At 37.9% G+C, this 19,132-nt stretch overlaps 2 protein-coding genes across 2 annotated transcripts; one reads left to right on the forward strand and one right to left on the reverse strand.

Moving 5' to 3' along the window:
* Window positions 1-11: 11 nt before the first annotated feature.
* LOC108665628 (alpha-glucosidase-like) lies at window positions 12-6,275 on the reverse strand (the record flags this gene model as incomplete). Its single annotated transcript, XM_018152405.2, has 8 exons — window positions 5,697-6,275; window positions 5,233-5,412; window positions 4,958-5,118; window positions 2,825-2,950; window positions 2,092-2,321; window positions 1,616-1,832; window positions 1,189-1,309; window positions 12-346 (listed from the first exon to the last, which is right to left on the reverse strand). Coding segments are annotated over exons 1-8 (1,578 nt in total), but the record flags the coding sequence as incomplete, so codon positions are not given.
* Window positions 6,276-12,142: 5,867 nt separating this feature from the next.
* On the forward strand, window positions 12,143-18,844 carry LOC108665629 (15-hydroxyprostaglandin dehydrogenase [NAD(+)]). Its single transcript, XM_047880002.1, has 8 exons — window positions 12,143-12,330; window positions 13,917-13,964; window positions 14,126-14,201; window positions 15,009-15,055; window positions 15,678-15,860; window positions 16,244-16,401; window positions 16,710-17,794; window positions 17,836-18,844. The coding sequence occupies exons 1-7, from the start codon at window positions 12,244-12,246 to the stop codon at window positions 16,825-16,827; spliced, it is 717 nt and encodes a 238-aa protein (XP_047735958.1). The 5' UTR covers window positions 12,143-12,243; the 3' UTR covers window positions 16,828-17,794; window positions 17,836-18,844.
* The last annotated feature ends 288 nt before the right edge of the window (window positions 18,845-19,132 follow it).

Genomic DNA, 19,132 nt, shown 5'->3' on the forward strand with positions numbered 1-19,132 from the left:
GCAATCAGAACGAACCTGACGTATGAGAAAATTTCATTCGTAATCACAGGGAAGGCAAGCTCTCCGGAGAAGAAAACTTCAGCTTTCCTGAGGGTAGTCAACTGCTTGTAATTTTTAATGCAGCTCTGGTCGGCAGCCTCCTGCTGAGCAACGTTCAATGTGACGTAATTTTCATTAACAGGAAGCCAGGAGGAGGGTCCGTCCGTGAAGCCAGCTAAGGTCGAGTTGTCCCACTGCATTGGGGTTCTCTCAGGGTCACGACTGAACTCCATGTAACGGTCGGGGCCCCAAATGCAGCCCGACGGGTCTTGGGAATCCTCGAACGAAACGAAAGTGTCTTCCATTCCTGGTCGAACATGGAAATAGTGTAAGCTCAACGAAGCTAAAACGAAACCCGAACACATGCTTTAAACAATAATTGTGAGGGAAATGTAAAGGATTACGATAAATTATTGCATCAGGTCGAATTACCTGTTTTTAGATCTCCTGTGGAAAAGTCACGAAAAGTACAATAATTGGCGACAGGCCACATCAGGTCTATTCTTCGACGCCGACATCACTATGTTAAATGTTATGTTATCAATTTGGATAGCCCGAGTTTGTTTCGTCGATGGTGAACGATTCAAAAGAATCTTTAAGACTGGTTTTTAGTGGTCCTGTAATAAGAATACTTTAATTGCTCGTTCTACTTCTTCAGTTACGTCTTACAAGATTGTTAAAGTTTTATCGAATTATAAGAACCTCCCAAAGATGAGAAAACCTGAACGCTAAAAGCGTTGAATTTATACTATAGTATAAATTAAATTAAATTAAAATGGAGCGCTGAAACCCAATCGTCCACACGAATAGGAATACATTGGCTAATATCATCATCCGATTATCATCATTAAAGCATTTTCATTTTCCAGCCCCGACTCTCACATAAAGTACATAGTTTACTCTATTTTACTTTATTTTTTGTAATCATAACAAGAAAAGCTTCTACTTTTATAGCCACATCCTTTCCTTCTCCACGTCAATACAATAAAAAAAATCTTCCTCGAGAAGTGCGACACTGAGCCTCACCTCAGGCCACATGTCCTTTTAAAACACTACTATATAAAATAACCGATCCCTGCTCGCAGCTGCAGAGGCTTCCAACACCACAAGTATTAAACACAATAATACACAATAGTAAAAAAAACTCACCGATCTCCTCGCCGTAGTAGGTAACCGGCGTCCCGGGCAGCAGGAGCGTCATCATGTTCAGCGCTTCGACCAAGTCCTTGCCCATGCGGGTTGCTATGCGAGTCTGGTCGTGGTTACCAAGCTGGCAGGACGAAAACTTCGCTTATTTTGTGATTTGGTAACTCTGATCTGATCAGTCTGGTCAGTTATTCAAGTTCATAAGGACATAATTAAAGCTTTGTTTTTCATGCAAGAATCAAATATTGTTAACATGGAATTCCAGTCTTAAAAAAATAAACACACTAGTCAAAAAAAGAACAAAATTACTCTATATTACTTTAAATATCCGCAAATTTTTTGCAATGAACATAAGAACCTCAACTACCATGAAACATAGTCAAATTCTAATTGAAATTCATCTCATTTAAAACTTCAGTGCAATACCAACCACCCAGTTCGGCCATTTTCCCGCCGGCATGTTGTCCAGCCACTCGGTCACAGTGAACTTTAAAGAAAACCCGGTGACGTCCGATCTATTGTGGAAGTTGTCGATGAAGTTGAAGTTGAAGGGGAAGTCTGCAATTGGCTCTTCCTCCGTTCCATAATATTTCATTACCAAGTCTATCTCTTCCCCAGAGTAAGTCACTTCAGCCATCAGCAATTTACTGAAAATAAAATATGGCATTACAACGGCAACCCCACGCGTCCAACAAGTAAAACTATAACAAATTCAATAATTTTATGAATTTTATATACATGTGTACCTAAGAAGGAAATTACTATCAGCCGTTTCATTTAAATTGTATAACCACCGTGTGGGTACAATTCATAGCTTCCTAAATTGACGGAAATGTCACAAAACTATCGGTAACATTTTTAAAAATTTTAACCTCATTTTTTTCGCGAATATTCTCAATCAATTACCTATCCGGATACTGATCCAGGAGTATTCTCCACTGCCTCATGATATCCAGAGTTTCCGGCTGGTTGGTGGTGTAGGGGTGTGTCAAGTATCCGTACTCATTTGGATCTTGAACGTTAGGATCTCCAGACAAAGGCTCATCAGTGCTCAAATCTTCTACTTCCACGAGATGCTTGATTGCGTCGATCCTCATTCCGTCCAGTCCCTTGTCGATCCAGAACTTGATCACGTTCTGCGAAGGCGCGAGACTTCAATTAATTATCTCGCCAATTGTAATGTTGAAGGTTATAATGTGCATAAAGAACATACGCAGTACGTACAGTACTTTTTAAACATTCTTGATACTCGAATATTGGAAACTGCAAATATTTCCATCAAGATTAACAACTTGAATTTTTCGGTAGTAGAATTACCGAATGTCATCTCGTATATAAAATCTACAACTTGAATTTTTCAGTAGTGGAATTACCGAATGTCATCTCGTATATAAAATCTACAACTTGAAATTTTCGGTAGTGGAATTACCGAATGTTATATCGTATATAAAATCTACAGCAAATATTAAGTGCATTTTAAATTGAATAAAATTTTTCTAAATTGATTTCTGCGCTATGTGCAATATGAACACCTATATAAAAATTTTAGTCTAATAGATATGGATCATGTTCTTAAATTAAGTTTTTATATTTAAAAGTCGTATATACACGCATGATTGTACAGTAAACTGAAACTCACTTGCATCTCAGTCTGCACGGCGGGATTCCTGAAGTTAAGGTCAGGCTGCTTCTCTAGGAACTGATGCAAATAAAACTGTTGTCTCCCTTCCACCCATTTCCAAGCCGGGCCTCCAAAAACACTTATCTATACAAAAATATTAATTACAAGATTTTCACGTAATATTCTGCGCATTACGAGGGCAAGAATGAAATAGTGATCTGAAACTTGGCCTTCTTCAACGCAGGCTTATTGACGATAATCAAGTAAATACAGGGGTTAGACAAAATAAGGGAAACTCCTGACATTTTGATATCGTAATTTCTAAACATGTTATAAACAATAAAAACGTGACCTTTTTGTTTTATTGTTTATTGTTGCTACTTAGTGATATTTTATCCTTGCACAGATATTTTTAGTAAATTTTGATGTCTATTACCTAACCTATGACTTATAAATGGCAAACCTCTCTGACTTCCAAAGAGGATAAATTGGAAGGTGTTAGTGTCCCAGAAACTTTCCGAATGCTTGACGTTTCTAGAGGTACTGTCTCAAAAGTAATAACTGCTGTTGAAAGAGAAGGAAAAACGTCCTCAGCAAAGCACAGGTTTGTTCGAAAGTCGACGTTGTCTGAGAGAGACCGTCGGAACCTAAATCGAATTGTGAGGGGCAATCGAAAGACCACGGCTGTTTAAATTACTGCAGACCTCATTATATAGACACCTTCAGAACCCAGTTTCCATAAAGACTGTCCGCCGAGAGCTGCACGAAAGATTCAACGGACGAGCTGCAATTAGAAAAGCTTTGGTTTCAAATACAAATGCTTCAAAGCGTTTAGAGTGGTGCCAAAACCTCCAAAATTGATCCCTCGAGCAGTGGATAATGTGATTTTCTCTGATGAATCATCGTTCACCTTTCCAACCTCTGGCCGAGTTTACCTTCGGGGGCAGCCAAAAGAGTCATTTAATCACGACTGCCTCCTCCCAACCGTAAAACATGGTGGTGAATCTGTGATGACCTGAGGTGCTATTTCTTGAAAATCCGGTAGACCAATGATTTCTCTTCATGTGAGAATCAATTCCGTGTCTATTTAGGAATTTTGGAGGACCAAGTTCATCCAATGTATCAAGCACTGATTCCGTAGCGGAGCGCCACCTTTCAAGATAATGCTCCTATCTATAAGCTGTAATTGTTTAAAAATGGCACGAGGAACATTCTATAATGAAGTTGAGCATCTCATTTGTCCACCACAATCACCAGACCTAAATATCAGTGAGCATATATGGTCTATTTTAGAGATGCAAGTCAGTAGTCGATACCCGCCGCCTTCGTCATTAAAAGAGCTGAAGGGCGTTTCAACTGCAGAATGGGTTAAAATTCCTTTGGAAACAATTGACAATTTGTATGAATACCTCGAAAAATTGATGCTGTAATCGCCGTAAAAGGTGGACCTGCAACAAATACTAAAAAATTATTGGTGGATTTCTCTGGTGTTTTCTTTATTTTGTCTAACCCCTTGTATATCCGATATAACCCTACATGCAATTTTTTTCACCAACACAATTATTGGCAGGGAATCAAACTTAATAATAATTATTGAGAACTTTTGTTTCTGTTAATGCATCAGACATCACTCCTCTGAGAAGTAACTGATCAGTCGTGTTGTGACCATTGCATGCGAACATGTGGTTCAACATTGCCTGTATTAATTCCATCCTCTCCTGAAAACAGCTGATAGAACCTAAAATTTGCACTGCAAGCAAATGCATGCGTATATGTGGGCCTCAAGAAAGAGAGACTGAGTACAAAATCAAGTTTTCACATGGTTTCAATGGAACAACAACTGCACAAAAATTATAAAATCGAAAAATTAAACTACTTAATAAATACAGTCTGCTGTAAATTGAGAATCATCAAGAGATAATAGATATTTCTAATAACCAACGGACCCAGTTGTTGGGAGGAAGTGGATTGCCCACTTCATCGAAGCCACTGGCATTGGACCAGACGTAGTAGTCGGTATATGGGTCTTCTTTGGCAAGGCTCTTCTGGAACCATTCATGCTCGTCGCTGCTATGGTTTGGCACCAAATCCATAACCACCTTCAGGCCTGGATCAAACGTCAATAATAGATATTTCTAATAACCAACGGACCCAGTTGTTGGGAGGAAGTGGATTGCCAACTTCATCGAAGCCACTGGCATTAGACCAGACGTAGTAGTCGGTATATGGGTCTTCTTTGGCGAGGCTCTTCTGGAACCATTCATGCTCGTCGCTGCTATGGTTTGGCACCAAATCCATAACCACCTTCAGGCCTGGATCAAACGTCAACATAATTTCAAAACAAATCATTCAAAATTCAGTCAACGAGTTGTGCTTCCATTCCAAGTTACTTATTCAGTACAATGTTAACTTTATGTTTCTCTCACCCAAGTCGTGCGCTGCTTGAAGAAGATTGTCAAAATCTTCCATCGTCCCGAAAATGGGATCGATCGCCGTAAAGTTCGAGATGTCATAGCCAAAATCAGCCATTGGGGAGGCGAAAATAGGGCTCAGCCAGACGACTCCGATCCCCAACGATGAGAGGTAAGGCAGTCGGGACGTGATGCCTGTAGTCGGATAGTATCTCGATAAGTGTAGCTAAAATGTTTTTTTTAATAACAACTTACCAAATACACAAATCAAATGTATAATTTGTTGCAAATTCAGTTTCATATGAAGGATTTCTTTTAAATATGTAGACGAATTGTGTTCATTTAGATCACAATTGATGAATTACCTATCTATGCTTAAATTTGTTTCAACGATTAAGGAACAAATTGCACAGAGAGCTGAATTTTAAATCGTTATCCTATCATTCGAGTTACATCATTCATTACGCTTATTCTCTAACCTTTGATGTCCCCCACTCCATTCTTTGTGGTGTCGCGAAATGATCGTGGATACACCTGATAAATCACACTTCTTTTCCACCATTCAAATTTTTTCTTTTTGTTGCATTTCGATTCACTCTGTAATGCCTCAATACCGCGTTTCTCTAATGTTTTGGGTCCAGATTTTGAGTTTTCCCTTATAGTGCAGGTTTTCTTTGACTCACTCATTCTTACTATATGTATGTATTCTCGGCGGAACTTTAAATTTATCTGAACTTCTTGATGTACCTAAATCAAAGAATAAATAATTCATGTGGTAAGTTCATAAATTATTTAAATTAAATATCCGAACGAGAATCAGTTTTTCTCTGAATCATGACGTTAACATTGGTGTAATTTGGATGACATGGCGATTAATCTCTTCTGTCGTTGCTCATGAGTCACGAGCTCAGTGAGTGGAATTTGAGGCTGCTAGAGTAGGTGCAGGATATTCAAATCATCGTCAAAACTAATTCATCGTCATCCCACAGCTGAACTTAGCTCCATGCACTTCTTATAAAGCCTAAAATAACTTCTTTACGGACTCCCAGCACAGTCGAGACCGGCGTTCAAGGTTCAACTGCCAAATTTTCTTTTCTTTAAAGAAAACGTTACTTTGCATCTTTAACTAAAAGAAATTTTGAAAGCCTGTTTCGCATTACGTTATGTCATCACGAAAAGAAAATGGTATATGCTTCTAAAATGTGCTCATGCTAGCTATTTTTGAGATTATGAAGAAGTTGTTGGGCAGAGCTAACTCAAGCCTAGAACAGTGGCTGTCTCTGACACAAAATCTTTTAGTAATAAATTTGCGATGAAAATTTAAAACAATTTTCATTCAAAGACCGACCAATTTCATATTATTGCAATCAAATTATTAGCTCTTAAGGTGAACTCTTGAATAGTTCCAAAGTACGACAATAGAGCCTTTTGTTTGAGGTATAATTACTCACGCTGCACGAGTAGCAAGGACAGCCCCTATTACCGTAAGGACAAACAATGAAAAGAATGCAGTATTCAGATAAAAATTTTTAGACGGCATTCTTGTTCAATGCTGAATTGCCAGCGACACTTAGAACTCTGAAGACCGAACAACTTTATTACAGAACAGAACAAGTAAAGAAATTGTGTTGTGGATATTAAGATAGCTCTTATATAAGAGGAAAAGAATCATGCCACTTGTGCAGTTTAGTTTGCATCTGTTGAACTCCCACGCTGGAAATAAGTAGTCTGAGTGATAAGTAGTCTGATTTTCTCGAACATTCTGCAAGCAAAGACCTTGTTCACTATAAAGAGGGATCGGGGAATTGAGAGTGACTTGTTGCAATTCATATAGTCGGAATGAAAGTGTTACCTGATCACTTATGAGTCTAATCATGGACTCATAAGTGATCACTCAGGGCTCCCTATATGAGTGCTGCAAATATATCAATTATACATACTTCTGATGACAATTCTACCTATAAGAGATCTCTATTCCGGATAAACATAAGGTACTTTAATAATTTCATCGTGGCTCTGTTAATTAATCATAAACTGTTTTTGCACTTTGCCCTTAGTATATACTTTTGTTTTGAATGTCCTATGCTATTAACTCAGCAGAAATGCGCATGCTTCGAAAACCGCTGAGAAACATGAAGGTGCTTGATTTGTGCATGACGTGGGGGAAATGTACTATCTGTCAGAGATAACACAATAATGCGAAAGATAAAACACTACCTAAGAACAAATGTTAGGTTTTTAAATTTTCATCCTCTAGTATTTACCTAAATTTTATTTAACCACCTGCTAACATGAAAATTCAGTTTTTCGCCAATCAGGACTTTCCACCATGTTGGGATTTGGAACCTTTCGTACACTTATGCGACCGTTCTCCAAGATTCATTGAACATAAAGTATCTCTGAAACTAATGAAGGCAATTAGATGGAACTGCATATGCATTCAAGACCTAGAGGTGATGCTTAGGTCGTGACGATTTTTTTTCGATTTCTCCTTCGTTTCTAACATATGTATACGGGCAGTGAACATAATAATATTTCTGTTCACTGTTTTTATCCTCTCGTGTCTTTTTTAGCCACTTGTAACGTGCCCTCGAAGTTCGATCTGAACGAGACGCCACGACAATCTCTTCCTGGAATAATAATATTCTATACTACTTTACAGGTTTGCACGAAACTGTGAATATATATTTGTGAATATATATATGTGAACTACTACTTAACGGTTATATTTAACTCGCGCAAACATTTTCTAATGAGGTTTAATTCGCGAGTTATTCGGCTATAAGTGAAGCGACCGGTGTTTCTGCGACCGATAGTCAAATTTGCACTGAACATGAAAAAATATTCCAAATTAATTAACGTAGGGCAAAGAAATATATATGGTATTCAATAGGACCAAAGGGGGTGATTAGGCCGTGATCATGTGTTCGATTTCGTCTTCGTTTGAGACGGAATCCAATACACAAATTTAATTTGTATGAAGTATTATCACTTTATTACAGTTCACTTACATTACAACCTAATATTGAAATGCAAACTATATTTGAATGTTTAGTCTCATGTAGCAGTAATGTAGAAGTTGTGCAAATATCGCTACAAATATTTTTACAGTGATACATGCGTACCATGATACTTCGTATCAAAATGGTTATCGCTCATATTATTTGCATTTAAAATTAAATATTTATATATGCCTTTTCATTATCATATAAATCATCATCGTTGCAATCACAGTAATAGAGCCTTGATGAATGCCCTATAAGGTAGAAACGAAGGCGAAATCGAACAAATAATGGTTAGGTCCTAATGAATGCATGTGCAAAGTTTCAGCGAGAGACGGATGTGTTTGATGTGTTTGAGAGGTGGAGTCTCACTATTTATTTATAAAATTTATTAATATCATTCATCTCAATTAGATGGTAAATGCTTCGATTCGGAAAAAAAATCAGAATATCATTACATCTATACGATTTCGGCAAACAAAATGAATTTGATCAAGTTTTAGATTAGTTTAAATTCCGATGTTTAAATTCATAAATTTTGTAACGAATTCACCGTCCGCGAACATGGAATGTTTTTTTTTCGAACTATCCGCGACTTCAGTGGTTCTATGATCCGGTCTGAAGCAGTTTATATTCGTTGCGAATTTTTTTCACTGCGAGGTCGCCGACATTGTCACCTTTATAGTCAAGGTACGTCTGCTGCAGCGATACCCTGGAGCAACATTCTAGTGGTAATGCCGCGGGTGCCGTCGTGCTGACTGCCGGGACGACAAGAGTCAGTTGCGACTTGAGTGTAGACTGTGGACGACCACATCAGTGATGTCTTGGCCATCGTCTGGTTAAGGTGTGTGGTGAGGAATAATTTAGTGCCGCGCCTCAATATATAGTTACTTCACTCTGGTTGGGCTCTGAACTATACAAAATGACAGCCCGTACAATGCATTAACAACAATTTTATTTGAATGAACGCTGTGTGAGCAAACTAGATCGTATAATGAGAAGTTGTCACGAGGAAGTGTTTACTTTCAGCTATGAATCAGTAACTAAATTTACCAAGACAAAAAGGCGGGGATGACATATTTATCAGACATTTCCCAATAAATCAACACTGCTTGGCATCATTAAATTTAAAGGTCTGACATTAAATACATTATTGCAATTTATCATCTATTTTACAAGTAACTCGCCTCGACTCATAACAGAAAATTTTTATTACAAGAAAATATGAAGCATGTAATTCTAGTGATAGCAGTAAAAAAAATGTCGCATCGATGTCAGGAGTAGAAATTTTTTTAAGGGAAAAGAGACTTTAAGAAGGTTTTATATTTTTCTGCTGACTCACGAAGTTGCAAGCCCGCTGCCAATTTAATTGAACGTAAAAGGAAGCAAATCGCTAAGTGCGGGCTGTTAGACCACTTCACACGTTGCTCACTAGTTTCTATGTCAAGTATCTTAGTATTCACTATGATACTCGCTTTGGTCCGACGATGTTTGCATCGCGAAACTAAAAATTAAAAACTAAATCTATAAATATTGATGAGGGCATTTGTGAATTTGGAGCCAGCAATCTTATACATTACTTTGGTCTTATCAGCCACTTCTGTTTTTCTTTGCGGGAAAAAAGTTCGGTTTTCTGTAATTTTGAAGCATATTTAGTTTTGTAAGCTCGATAAGAAATCTACACGCTCGAAATTCTCTCAGAAATGTCTACGAAATAAATTAATTTCGTGGGCTTTAAAAAATAAATCCCTAGTGACTGAGGATGCCATCAAGCCTTATTAGACTCGAGCGTCCTGAGATGAAGCGCCGTTTTGGAAATTAAAATTTGTTAGACCTTGACTTGGTGGCAGTAAACCTGTAATTATAGGAAGCCAAGGTCTCGTTCATTTGTTCTGTACTCAGCCTACTCCTCTGTGCGAGGTTCGTTCATGATTTAAAGACACAAGTTATTTTTGACTGACCACTTATGTTCTCTATTGTGGGGGACGACGACTTGTCTGTTGTATCAATATCGATTTTAAATAATATCTTATATCATTCAATAGATTATCTTATGCAAGACACTGCTGTACGAATACTAATTTATGAATTAATTTGGCTAGTCATTGATTGTTGGAAGGAACTATTTACACTTGTCTTTTCAAATGATTATGGTCTATTCATGACATTTTACAGAATGGGGAAATATCATTTTTCCTATATTCCTTTCAAGTCAGGCCACGAGGGTTTAGATTTTTTAACATAAAATGGTAAAACCGCTGTACTCTTAAAACGCCGGACTGTAAAATGTACATCACGAGTTGCTTGGTTTAATTAACTAAACAGGTTCTCGAGCGGCAGCCATGATCTATCGCTCCATGTGTTAAAACTGGTTGGCTTCAGAGGAAGAATTTTTATTTCGCAACTACTTTTTTTCTGCTTCTTTGAGACTATTTTTTTACTATTTGCATAACTTGTTGTAGAAGATAGTATTATTTGTCATTATTTATGATTACAATTATTATGGGTTTGTAAATAAATCTTCCTTTCTTCCTTAATCTCTTGTATGATATCACATCAGATGCAGCTAGCGTCGTATTTTCTTGTTTGAACTGTTTAACTTTTTTGAAAGTGCATATCGATGCAGTTCGACGATTGCGACAATATCGAATGCAAGGAGAATTTATATTATATTGTATTGCCCATAGCAACTGAATCGTGTCCACCGTAGTGTCACTATATTATATTCGAAAAACGCCTTTAGCTTCAATATGTTGAAATATTGAAAATATAAATTCCAATAGTATTGTTTTTATTGTATCATCAGAATATTAAATACGAAACTTATTTTTACTCTGATCTTTTCACTGATCTTCTTCTACTCTGATCACTGAAATCTTAACCGTATAAATTTTCAAATGATTTCCGTTGAAAGACACAACAAAGGACACAATTTAATCGCTCAGTAAAGACCAATTAAAATGAGTTGCACTCGTAAGGTAGTAGTACGAACTTGAAGCCTCAAATGACAATGGCAGGTATGTTTCATAATTAAAATTCGAGTTTTATTTAGTTATTTCGAAAGTATTCGTATACAAAACACCTCTAATTTTTTATTGCCACCTCTAATTTATTAAGACTTGAGGTCGTGCAATTCAGTCACATATTTTTTCTAATTCGCGCACCTGTTGTTTAATTGTTAAATTTACAGCTTTATAGTTTGATAAGAGAAAGCGAAAACCTCAAATAAAAGTGGAGACTTGACACGAATGTAATTTTATGAGTCAAGACGTGTAATGAATACCAAATTTCATTCATGTACCTTGTTTTTCCGTATCTCTTAAGGAGGGTTAAGGAATTTTCCCTAGTATATTGTATTTGCATAACCGGAAACTGCACAAAACAACGTCGCCACGCGCGTGCGTAACGAAACTATGAATGGGACTGAGCATCGCTGCTCATGAATGACGGCGTAGTATGTATACGTATCAGAACACTTAGGAATTCCCTGTCTTTATTTGGGTATTGTGCACTCGGTTGTGCGTCATTGAAATTTTAACCCGCTGGAATTCTCCCTTCTATTTCAACAACATCGTCACTTCTTGTGTGATCGTTTTTTGGGGGGACCAATGCCTTCAAGTCTAATACATAGCTAGTGATGTTCTTGTTACTCGTATAGTTGAGAGAGACTCTTGGTGAATGCAGTTAGTGTCAGGCATTGGTGGCAGTTAGTGTCAGGAGTTAATTGCAGTTAGTGTCAGGAGTTAGTGTAAGACTGTAAGGAGTCGTAAAAATTAGTGTCAGCAGTTAGTGGTAGTTAGTGCATAGTGTCGTAGCAGGTAGTGTCATTAATTGACTACCGGTAGTGTTAGGACCTGACTACCACTTTCTACAAATACGTATTTTTATGTGTATTCATGTCCCTTTAACTGTTCTATTTCTCCAGCATAAAATAATTATAAATCATTGCAACAATCTATAAGGTTGTAATATTTGTGGTATTGTTTTCTTCATAATATTATATCGATATTATAATATCCTGTAAATGGAGCACAAAGTTGCCCTGGTGACGGGAGGAGCGCGTGGGCTGGGCAGAGCCATCGCAGAGCGTCTCCTCGATAACGGACTCAAGGTGAGCCTCGAATCTTGGCGGTGATCGAATGGTTTGAAGTCGTGACTACTTTATAGGGCTTAATTAACCCTCTACCGCCTGACATGAGTAACCGGTGCAATATTGTCGCAAGCCTACTTCCCGAAAAGGATGCGTTCTAGTGAGCGCAAAATGACTTGCACTGATGGTTGCCGCCACGTAGAACACTTTAAAATGTTCTCTGTTGCGTACAAAGGTCCTCAGGTTGCTAAAATCAATCATTTACGTATAATTCAAGTTGAAAGTTATGTTCCCAGAGAGTGACATACGGCGGTAGAGGGTTAATACTTGACGTCTTGGCTTAGCGTAAATTCATTAGAAAACAATTAATTGCCTTGATAATGTGCCTTGATGAAATTCTGCAGGCTAGTGGTTGAATTATAATATTATCATCGGCGAATCGAATTCTGCAACAATATCATCTGTATTTATTTTGTTTAGTGATTCTAACATGCGTGTGAACGACATTGAGTAACGCCAACTGCAAGTCTGCGTTAATATTCTCACTTGAAGAGAAATTCGCCACATCTAATATATATCATTTTTCTTTATTATGGTTTATACGAATGGCTTAAGTGTTCCATGACAAATTTATAGTTCATGTTATTGGATAACTGTTCTAATCAATAGTTGTACTAAAGGATACAAGAAGGAGGTTTTGTTACTTGAGGTGGTCACTCTCTCACCCGTACCTTCGGCGCTCATTGAACTCCTTGAGGTGCAGTGCTGAAGCATGTAGAGTTCGTCTTTGTGTTACGTTATATGCATGGTCGCTCTCTCACCCGTACCTCAAGTGCTCATAAAGCTTCAGCATGTGCAGTGGATCTTGTTCAACGAAGGCATCCTGCCAGTCCACTTGTAGGGTCACTGCCACAAGTTCACAAGTCTAGAGGCTCGGTGACGCGGGCACTGTGTGACAAGGATAGGCAAAACTTGAGGACAAACATTAAAGATGTCTTTTAGAGTTACAGTTACTTCTTCCCAGACCATTCGGATAGACCATTTGAGAGAAAAATATTCTTTTTTTACTTTTACCTTCGTAACCAACAGACTTTTAAATTCGTCTCTCATTAGAAGGTTAGCTTCAGTCGTCCGAAGAAACAAAGAGCAAATTTAAGAACGTTCAATTGGAAGCTATTGGTTTTATCAAACTTTTTTGGCAATTGCCATACATCCCATGCATATCTTAAATCTATATTAATGATAAAGTCAATTGAACAAATATGCTCTAATTTTTAACATGCATCGGGGTATCTCTGACATCACGGCTGTAACAAGCTCTTGCGTTGAAAAATAAAAAACTAGCTGTATGATCATGCAAGAGGTAAAGTTAAGTTCAGGGCACCCTGTATAAGAGCATTGAGTTGTGGGTTAGGTACCCGAATCTAGCTGTGAAAATCCATATCAAAATCGGCGAGATGGCTGAGGGTTTAGAATAGCAGTTTGAGGCAGTGAGTTGAGAGTTTACATACCAGCTGTCTGTTAAAATTCTTCAAAATCTATAATCTGACGAGTCAGATTTCGCATAATCAACGCCGCCACCTCTAGTAATAATTCTTTGCTCTAAGGTTTGCATTGCGGACATCATGGAGGAAACCGGCCGCGCCGCTGCGCAGGAGCTTGCAACGAAGTACGGCGAAGAGAGGGTGGCTTTTGAGTGCTGCGATACATCGGTTGAGCAGCAGTTCAGTGGTGGGTTGCTGCTAATATAAATATCTTGAAGGCTTTAGAGTGGTACGATACTTCGGTTGAACAGTAGTTCAGTACCGCTGCGCAGGAGCTTGCAACGAAGTACGGCGAAGAGAGGGTGGCTTTTGAGTGCTGCGATACATCGGTTGAGCAGCAGTTCAGTGGTGGGTTGTTGCTAATATAAATAACTTGAAATCTTTAAAGTGCTGCGATACTTCGGTTGAACAGCAGTTCAGTGGTGGGTTGCTGCTAATATAATATCTTGAAGGCTTTAGAGTGCTATGATATTTTGGTTGAACAGCAGTTTTGTGGTTGGTTATTGCTGACGAAAATACTCGTCTACTTCGATCGGATTCGCAAGGTTATATTTGCAGTACCTGATTAAATCCGCTTATGCCTGCAAACAATAGATAACAAACAGCGCCTCAATTTATCATAGTTTCAGTTACACTTTTTTTATTCGAATTTGGGTAAATATTGCCTAATGACATGTTTGGCTTTGGGCTCCCTTGAAATGCTGATCCGACGCAAAGTGCGGCTTGTGATTTGTTGACAACTTGCTTACCTGACGACAGCATATCATCGAGGAGCTGGCGTTCTGCAACATCATCATAAACGTATTCTGATGCTATCTCTTGACAAATTTCTTGGTAATTCCTTATATTTTCTAAATATTGCTGCGGTATTGCTCAGCTAACATCAGCATAAACACTGCGGATCGAGTAGTAGAAAAATTACAATGTTATTTTTCGCCTACCGAGCAAAGAGGTGTTGCGGGATCGAGTTTACACGGAAACTGATTAGAAAACGAAAGCAGAAACGCTGTCTGTATTGTATTATTTTTGTATTTGTATGAGAATAATGGCTTCAGTTGTATTACTAGTTATACAAAACATTCTCTATTATTTGAGATACTAAATATATTGCGACATTTTCTACTGATAAAAACTTATTGTCAATTATTTCTTCAGACGCTTGGACGCGCTGTGAGGAGCAGCTGGGCAAGCTGGACCTCCTCGTCAAATTGTATCGGAGGTTCATGCCACGTCAAAATTTTTCTCTTGAACGCATGCATAATGCAGCTTAGACTTGAGTCAATAGAATTAATTTTTAACTAAGAAAATGCCAATGAATTTACTTATCATTATCATTTCCTATTTTCGTTCTGTATTTATGTCATATTATCAATAAAATACTTAATGGAAATACTCGTCAATTCTAAAAAAATGCTGTAATTCTTCGTTTTGACAACTATTCTAATTGCGCTGGTCTGCCTATAACTTGCTAGTTAAATTAACAGCTTCTTAGTTTACAATTACAGCAAATTTCCAATCTTCCTGATGCTCACTCTTCAGTTTTTTCATTGTTTTAGTATGTCAAATTATTGCAGATTTAATATTTCTGTCATCTCTCCTAACGGTAATTATAGCCCTATCCCATCATATCAGGAATATATAACTATTCGAATATAGAAATCGATGAAAAATATTCCCAGGATGAAATCTAATATATAACTATTCAGATTTATACTGTCAATTACGTTGCCGACATATGTAGTTCTCAATCATTCAACTCACTCAATTTATCATAACTGATATAATTTAATTTCAACGAAATGTTTTTTCCCTCTTTGTCCTCAGGGAGGTTACATCACAGGGAGTTTGTTGGCGTTCGAGCGCATGCGTTCGGTGGGTGACGACGCGCCTGGCGTCGGTGGTACTGTCATTAATGTCGCCAGCATCGCGGCCATCAAGACGCTGCCCTTTGGCCCCATCTACTCGGCCACAAAGAGCGGCGTGGTCGGCCTCAGCAGGGCACTGGGGGTGAGCCCTAATAATGCTTAAAATAATTATAATTCGAGATAGAGAATCGTCATAATTTTTCAGGGGGCTAAGAAGCTGTTCACTCAAGTTTAGTAATATTGATGCTGGTTCGAGTTGGGAAATCAGACAATCGAAAGGGATTTCCAATGACTCAAATGTGGTAAACTTTCTACGAAAAGCGTTCAACTGAATCAAGTGCTGACGAAGAGCAGTTAATAGCTTTTTGTTTGTGCATTTCATAATCAGTACAACTAATGACATGTTAATGATAAGACAGTAATAATCATGGGCAAACGGATGCAGGAATAGTTGACAAGCCAAAAAGTTCGCCATCATTACGCCGCTATAATCCATGCATGCTCACTGTCATTGTGTCGACACAGCACCCACTGCACCACAGCCTGACGGGAGTCAAGGTGCTGTGTCTGTGTCCGTCGCTGATCAGCGGCACGCCCTTCCTTCAGTGCGCCATGGAGAAGGCCTTCTCCCCAGCCGTGGCTAAGGCGCTTCAGGCCGCCGGCGGTAAAATAAAGCCCTTGACGTGAGTGTTCACTATAGCCTTATGTATGTATTGAATAGTTTTAATTGCTTATCCCAAAGAATCATCAGTTCATCGTTATCACTTGGGAATATTTTGATTACATCTGCAGTGCGTCAAAATTTGTGTTAGGATCTTACTTGAGGAAGAAATTGTCCAGCAATTTGCTAATGTAAAACTCCGTTAACTAAACCGTTATTGATCTAAATCGACTGTTTTCATCGTGATATGTCCCATACATACGCCCATTATATTGTTTTAGAGATGACTTCTTCGTGTAAATCAATAATTTATCCATGATGACGCTGCAGAGTGCCGGAGGTTGTGGAGGCGTTCAGCAAGCTGCTGGAGGAAGAAGTGAACGGCTCTGTCCTGGTCGTAGAGGCCGGCAAGGAGCCCTACTACAGCCTTCCAGAAATTCCATCGTAAAATTCTTTCTTTGGAACTTGTTCGATCATTCCGGAGTCTCGTTAATAAGTTGGAGCATGACATTGATGCGTTACAGTGTATAGATATTCATGTACCGGCACATATGGAACGTCGTCCCATGTCATGTGTTTCACTTTCCATGGATATTATCACAAAGCAATTTTATCCGGTTTTTACTTTTTATAGTTTATGCTTCAATCGTCGAAAATTTAACAAGGGTGGTTAGTAATATCGAAATTTTTAACTAGACTTGAATGAGATATTTCTTATCATTTCATTTTTAACTTCTGTTGTTGTTTTTGCATGAGGTTCAACCATAGTTACATTTGTAGCATGGCTTAGGTTTTAAATTTTTCGGAATTATTCCTATTTTCTTGTATTGACTTCACGGCTTATGCATTTGATTGTTTCCTTTTTTTTTTTTTTTTTTTTTTTGTTCTTGTGTTGGATTCTTCTAATCTTCTTCAACAAGTTAATGCACAGTGGCATCTCGAAATTCGTTTAAGAAATGTTATTAGTTAGAGAAATAATTGTGCTTACTAACACTCTCTGCTACTAAACTCTTTGGTCAATTAGGCAGCTATTTAGTTGTATCGAGTGAACGCGTATTGTATTGAGTGTACACGTAACTTTGTATTGTGATGTTTGGTTCACAGATTTAGGAAACATGTACAACATAAAGCGATGATAGCAGAGTGGTCGAGTGGCAAAAGTTCAGAGAACCAAATTGGATCTTCGAGTTGTGGGTTCGATACCTATAGCAACTGTGCAAAGTACTACTGGTCGAAACCGGCGAGGTGGCGGGTCGGCGAAGCACAGGATATGTGAGCAATGTGTTGCGTGTTCGAGAACCGCAACAAGCTGTGAAACTGCTACGGTGGTCAGAATCGGCGATACGCCTAATTTACAACATTTTTTACGCTGACGCCTGTACTTTTATTACGACTTGTTTCTATCACGTATCAAGGTGGCATGCGAAAGGCTAAGTTAGAGCATGCGTAGTAAAAGCATGCGAAATATGCGTGTTCGCGCAGATGAGTTTTTGCAGGATAAAATGGCATGTCCGGATAAACGCCTCGGTTAGATAAACCTTATCTGTGTACCATCAAACTTTTACGTTTTATCTGACTAAAGAAAATAATTGTCATCAAAATTAAACCCCCACAACATTTCTTACATATGGATTGCACATTTCTAGGGCTTCCCTTTATTGAAGTGCCGTTAATATTATAGATTACTCACTTATAAATAATTAACCAAAGTTTCGAAAACGACGGTAATAACTTTGAACAAGGTGTGTTTGCAGAACCATGTGCAGCTAATATAATCTTTAGGTTATATTTCATCTGAGACCATCAATGTTAAGTTTTCATTTTTTATATACAAGTCATTTTGGGTGACCAAGCCGCTGCCTCACCCTGAGTTCGGTTGGGAATATTGACATTCCTGCGATATTTCTGCGGGAATATTCTATGTAATGACTCATCGTTGAACTGATGCACAATAATAAAAATTAATTAATACAAAATATTTAATTGTGTTGATAACTGCAGTGCTGACATATGGATATTATTCGATTGTTTTATATTCATGAAGCCAGCATGAATGTTTCATATTCACAACGATGTATTTTAATGGTAGTTTTGAAGATTATTTTCATCATTACAATAGTACATGTATTTTACTAGTAACGGTTCTTCCTTTAACTTCGTTGACGTGTTTCATGCGTTTCCATGACAATATATTTTTGTACGCATTATGAAATTGAAATTCTATTTGAATTACGTTATTGTAGTGGGTTATTAACTAATCTACAAATTCCCATCAACATGAAATTGAAACCGATAGAAAGTATTTATAGGAACGAGCCGACAAATGCCAACGATAATATGTTTGTCATGTAGTCCAATGGAATTCATTTATGATAAGACACCTACATGTCTCTCTTAACCTACACTATGGATTATATTACGCTTCTTTTCCAACATTGTTTGCTTATGAAAATATCCTCAATTTCGCCATCGCTGTCATTTTTTCCCTTCTTTAGTTGTACTGTAAAATAATTACTTGAGATGAGGGCTGGGCCTAACCGCAACTATTAACAAAACCTATGACGTCCCACAAAACGCCGATTGATTTATTCATTGTACGAAAGATTTATAAACAGTCGATCTCACATATGCTTAAAACTTGGCTGAGGATCTGAAAGCAGTTAATTTTGCATATGTTTGTTAGGTCAGTCTTCTTTGTTCAGTCTTCAATGTCATTTCTTTTCGAAATTATCGTAATGTATTTTGTCAAAAAA

Source organism: Hyalella azteca, unplaced genomic scaffold (genome assembly GCF_000764305.2).
Source record: "Hyalella azteca isolate HAZT.00-mixed unplaced genomic scaffold, Hazt_2.0.2 contig4404, whole genome shotgun sequence".
In the NCBI taxonomy this organism is placed as follows: domain Eukaryota; kingdom Metazoa; phylum Arthropoda; class Malacostraca; order Amphipoda; family Hyalellidae; genus Hyalella; species Hyalella azteca.

Bases quoted from the DNA above. Each gene is read 5' to 3' on its own strand.
- LOC108665629 (XM_047880002.1), top strand. From the start codon at position 12,244: ATGGAGCACAAAGTTGCCCTGGTGACGGGAGGAGCGCGTGGGCTGGGC. The intron at 13,965-14,125 runs GAGCTTGCAACG...ACCGCTGCGCAG, and splicing joins CCGGCCGCGCCGCTGCGCAG to GAGCTTGCAACGAAGTACGG. The intron at 15,056-15,677 runs GTCAAATTGTAT...CTTTGTCCTCAG, and splicing joins TGGGCAAGCTGGACCTCCTC to GGAGGTTACATCACAGGGAG.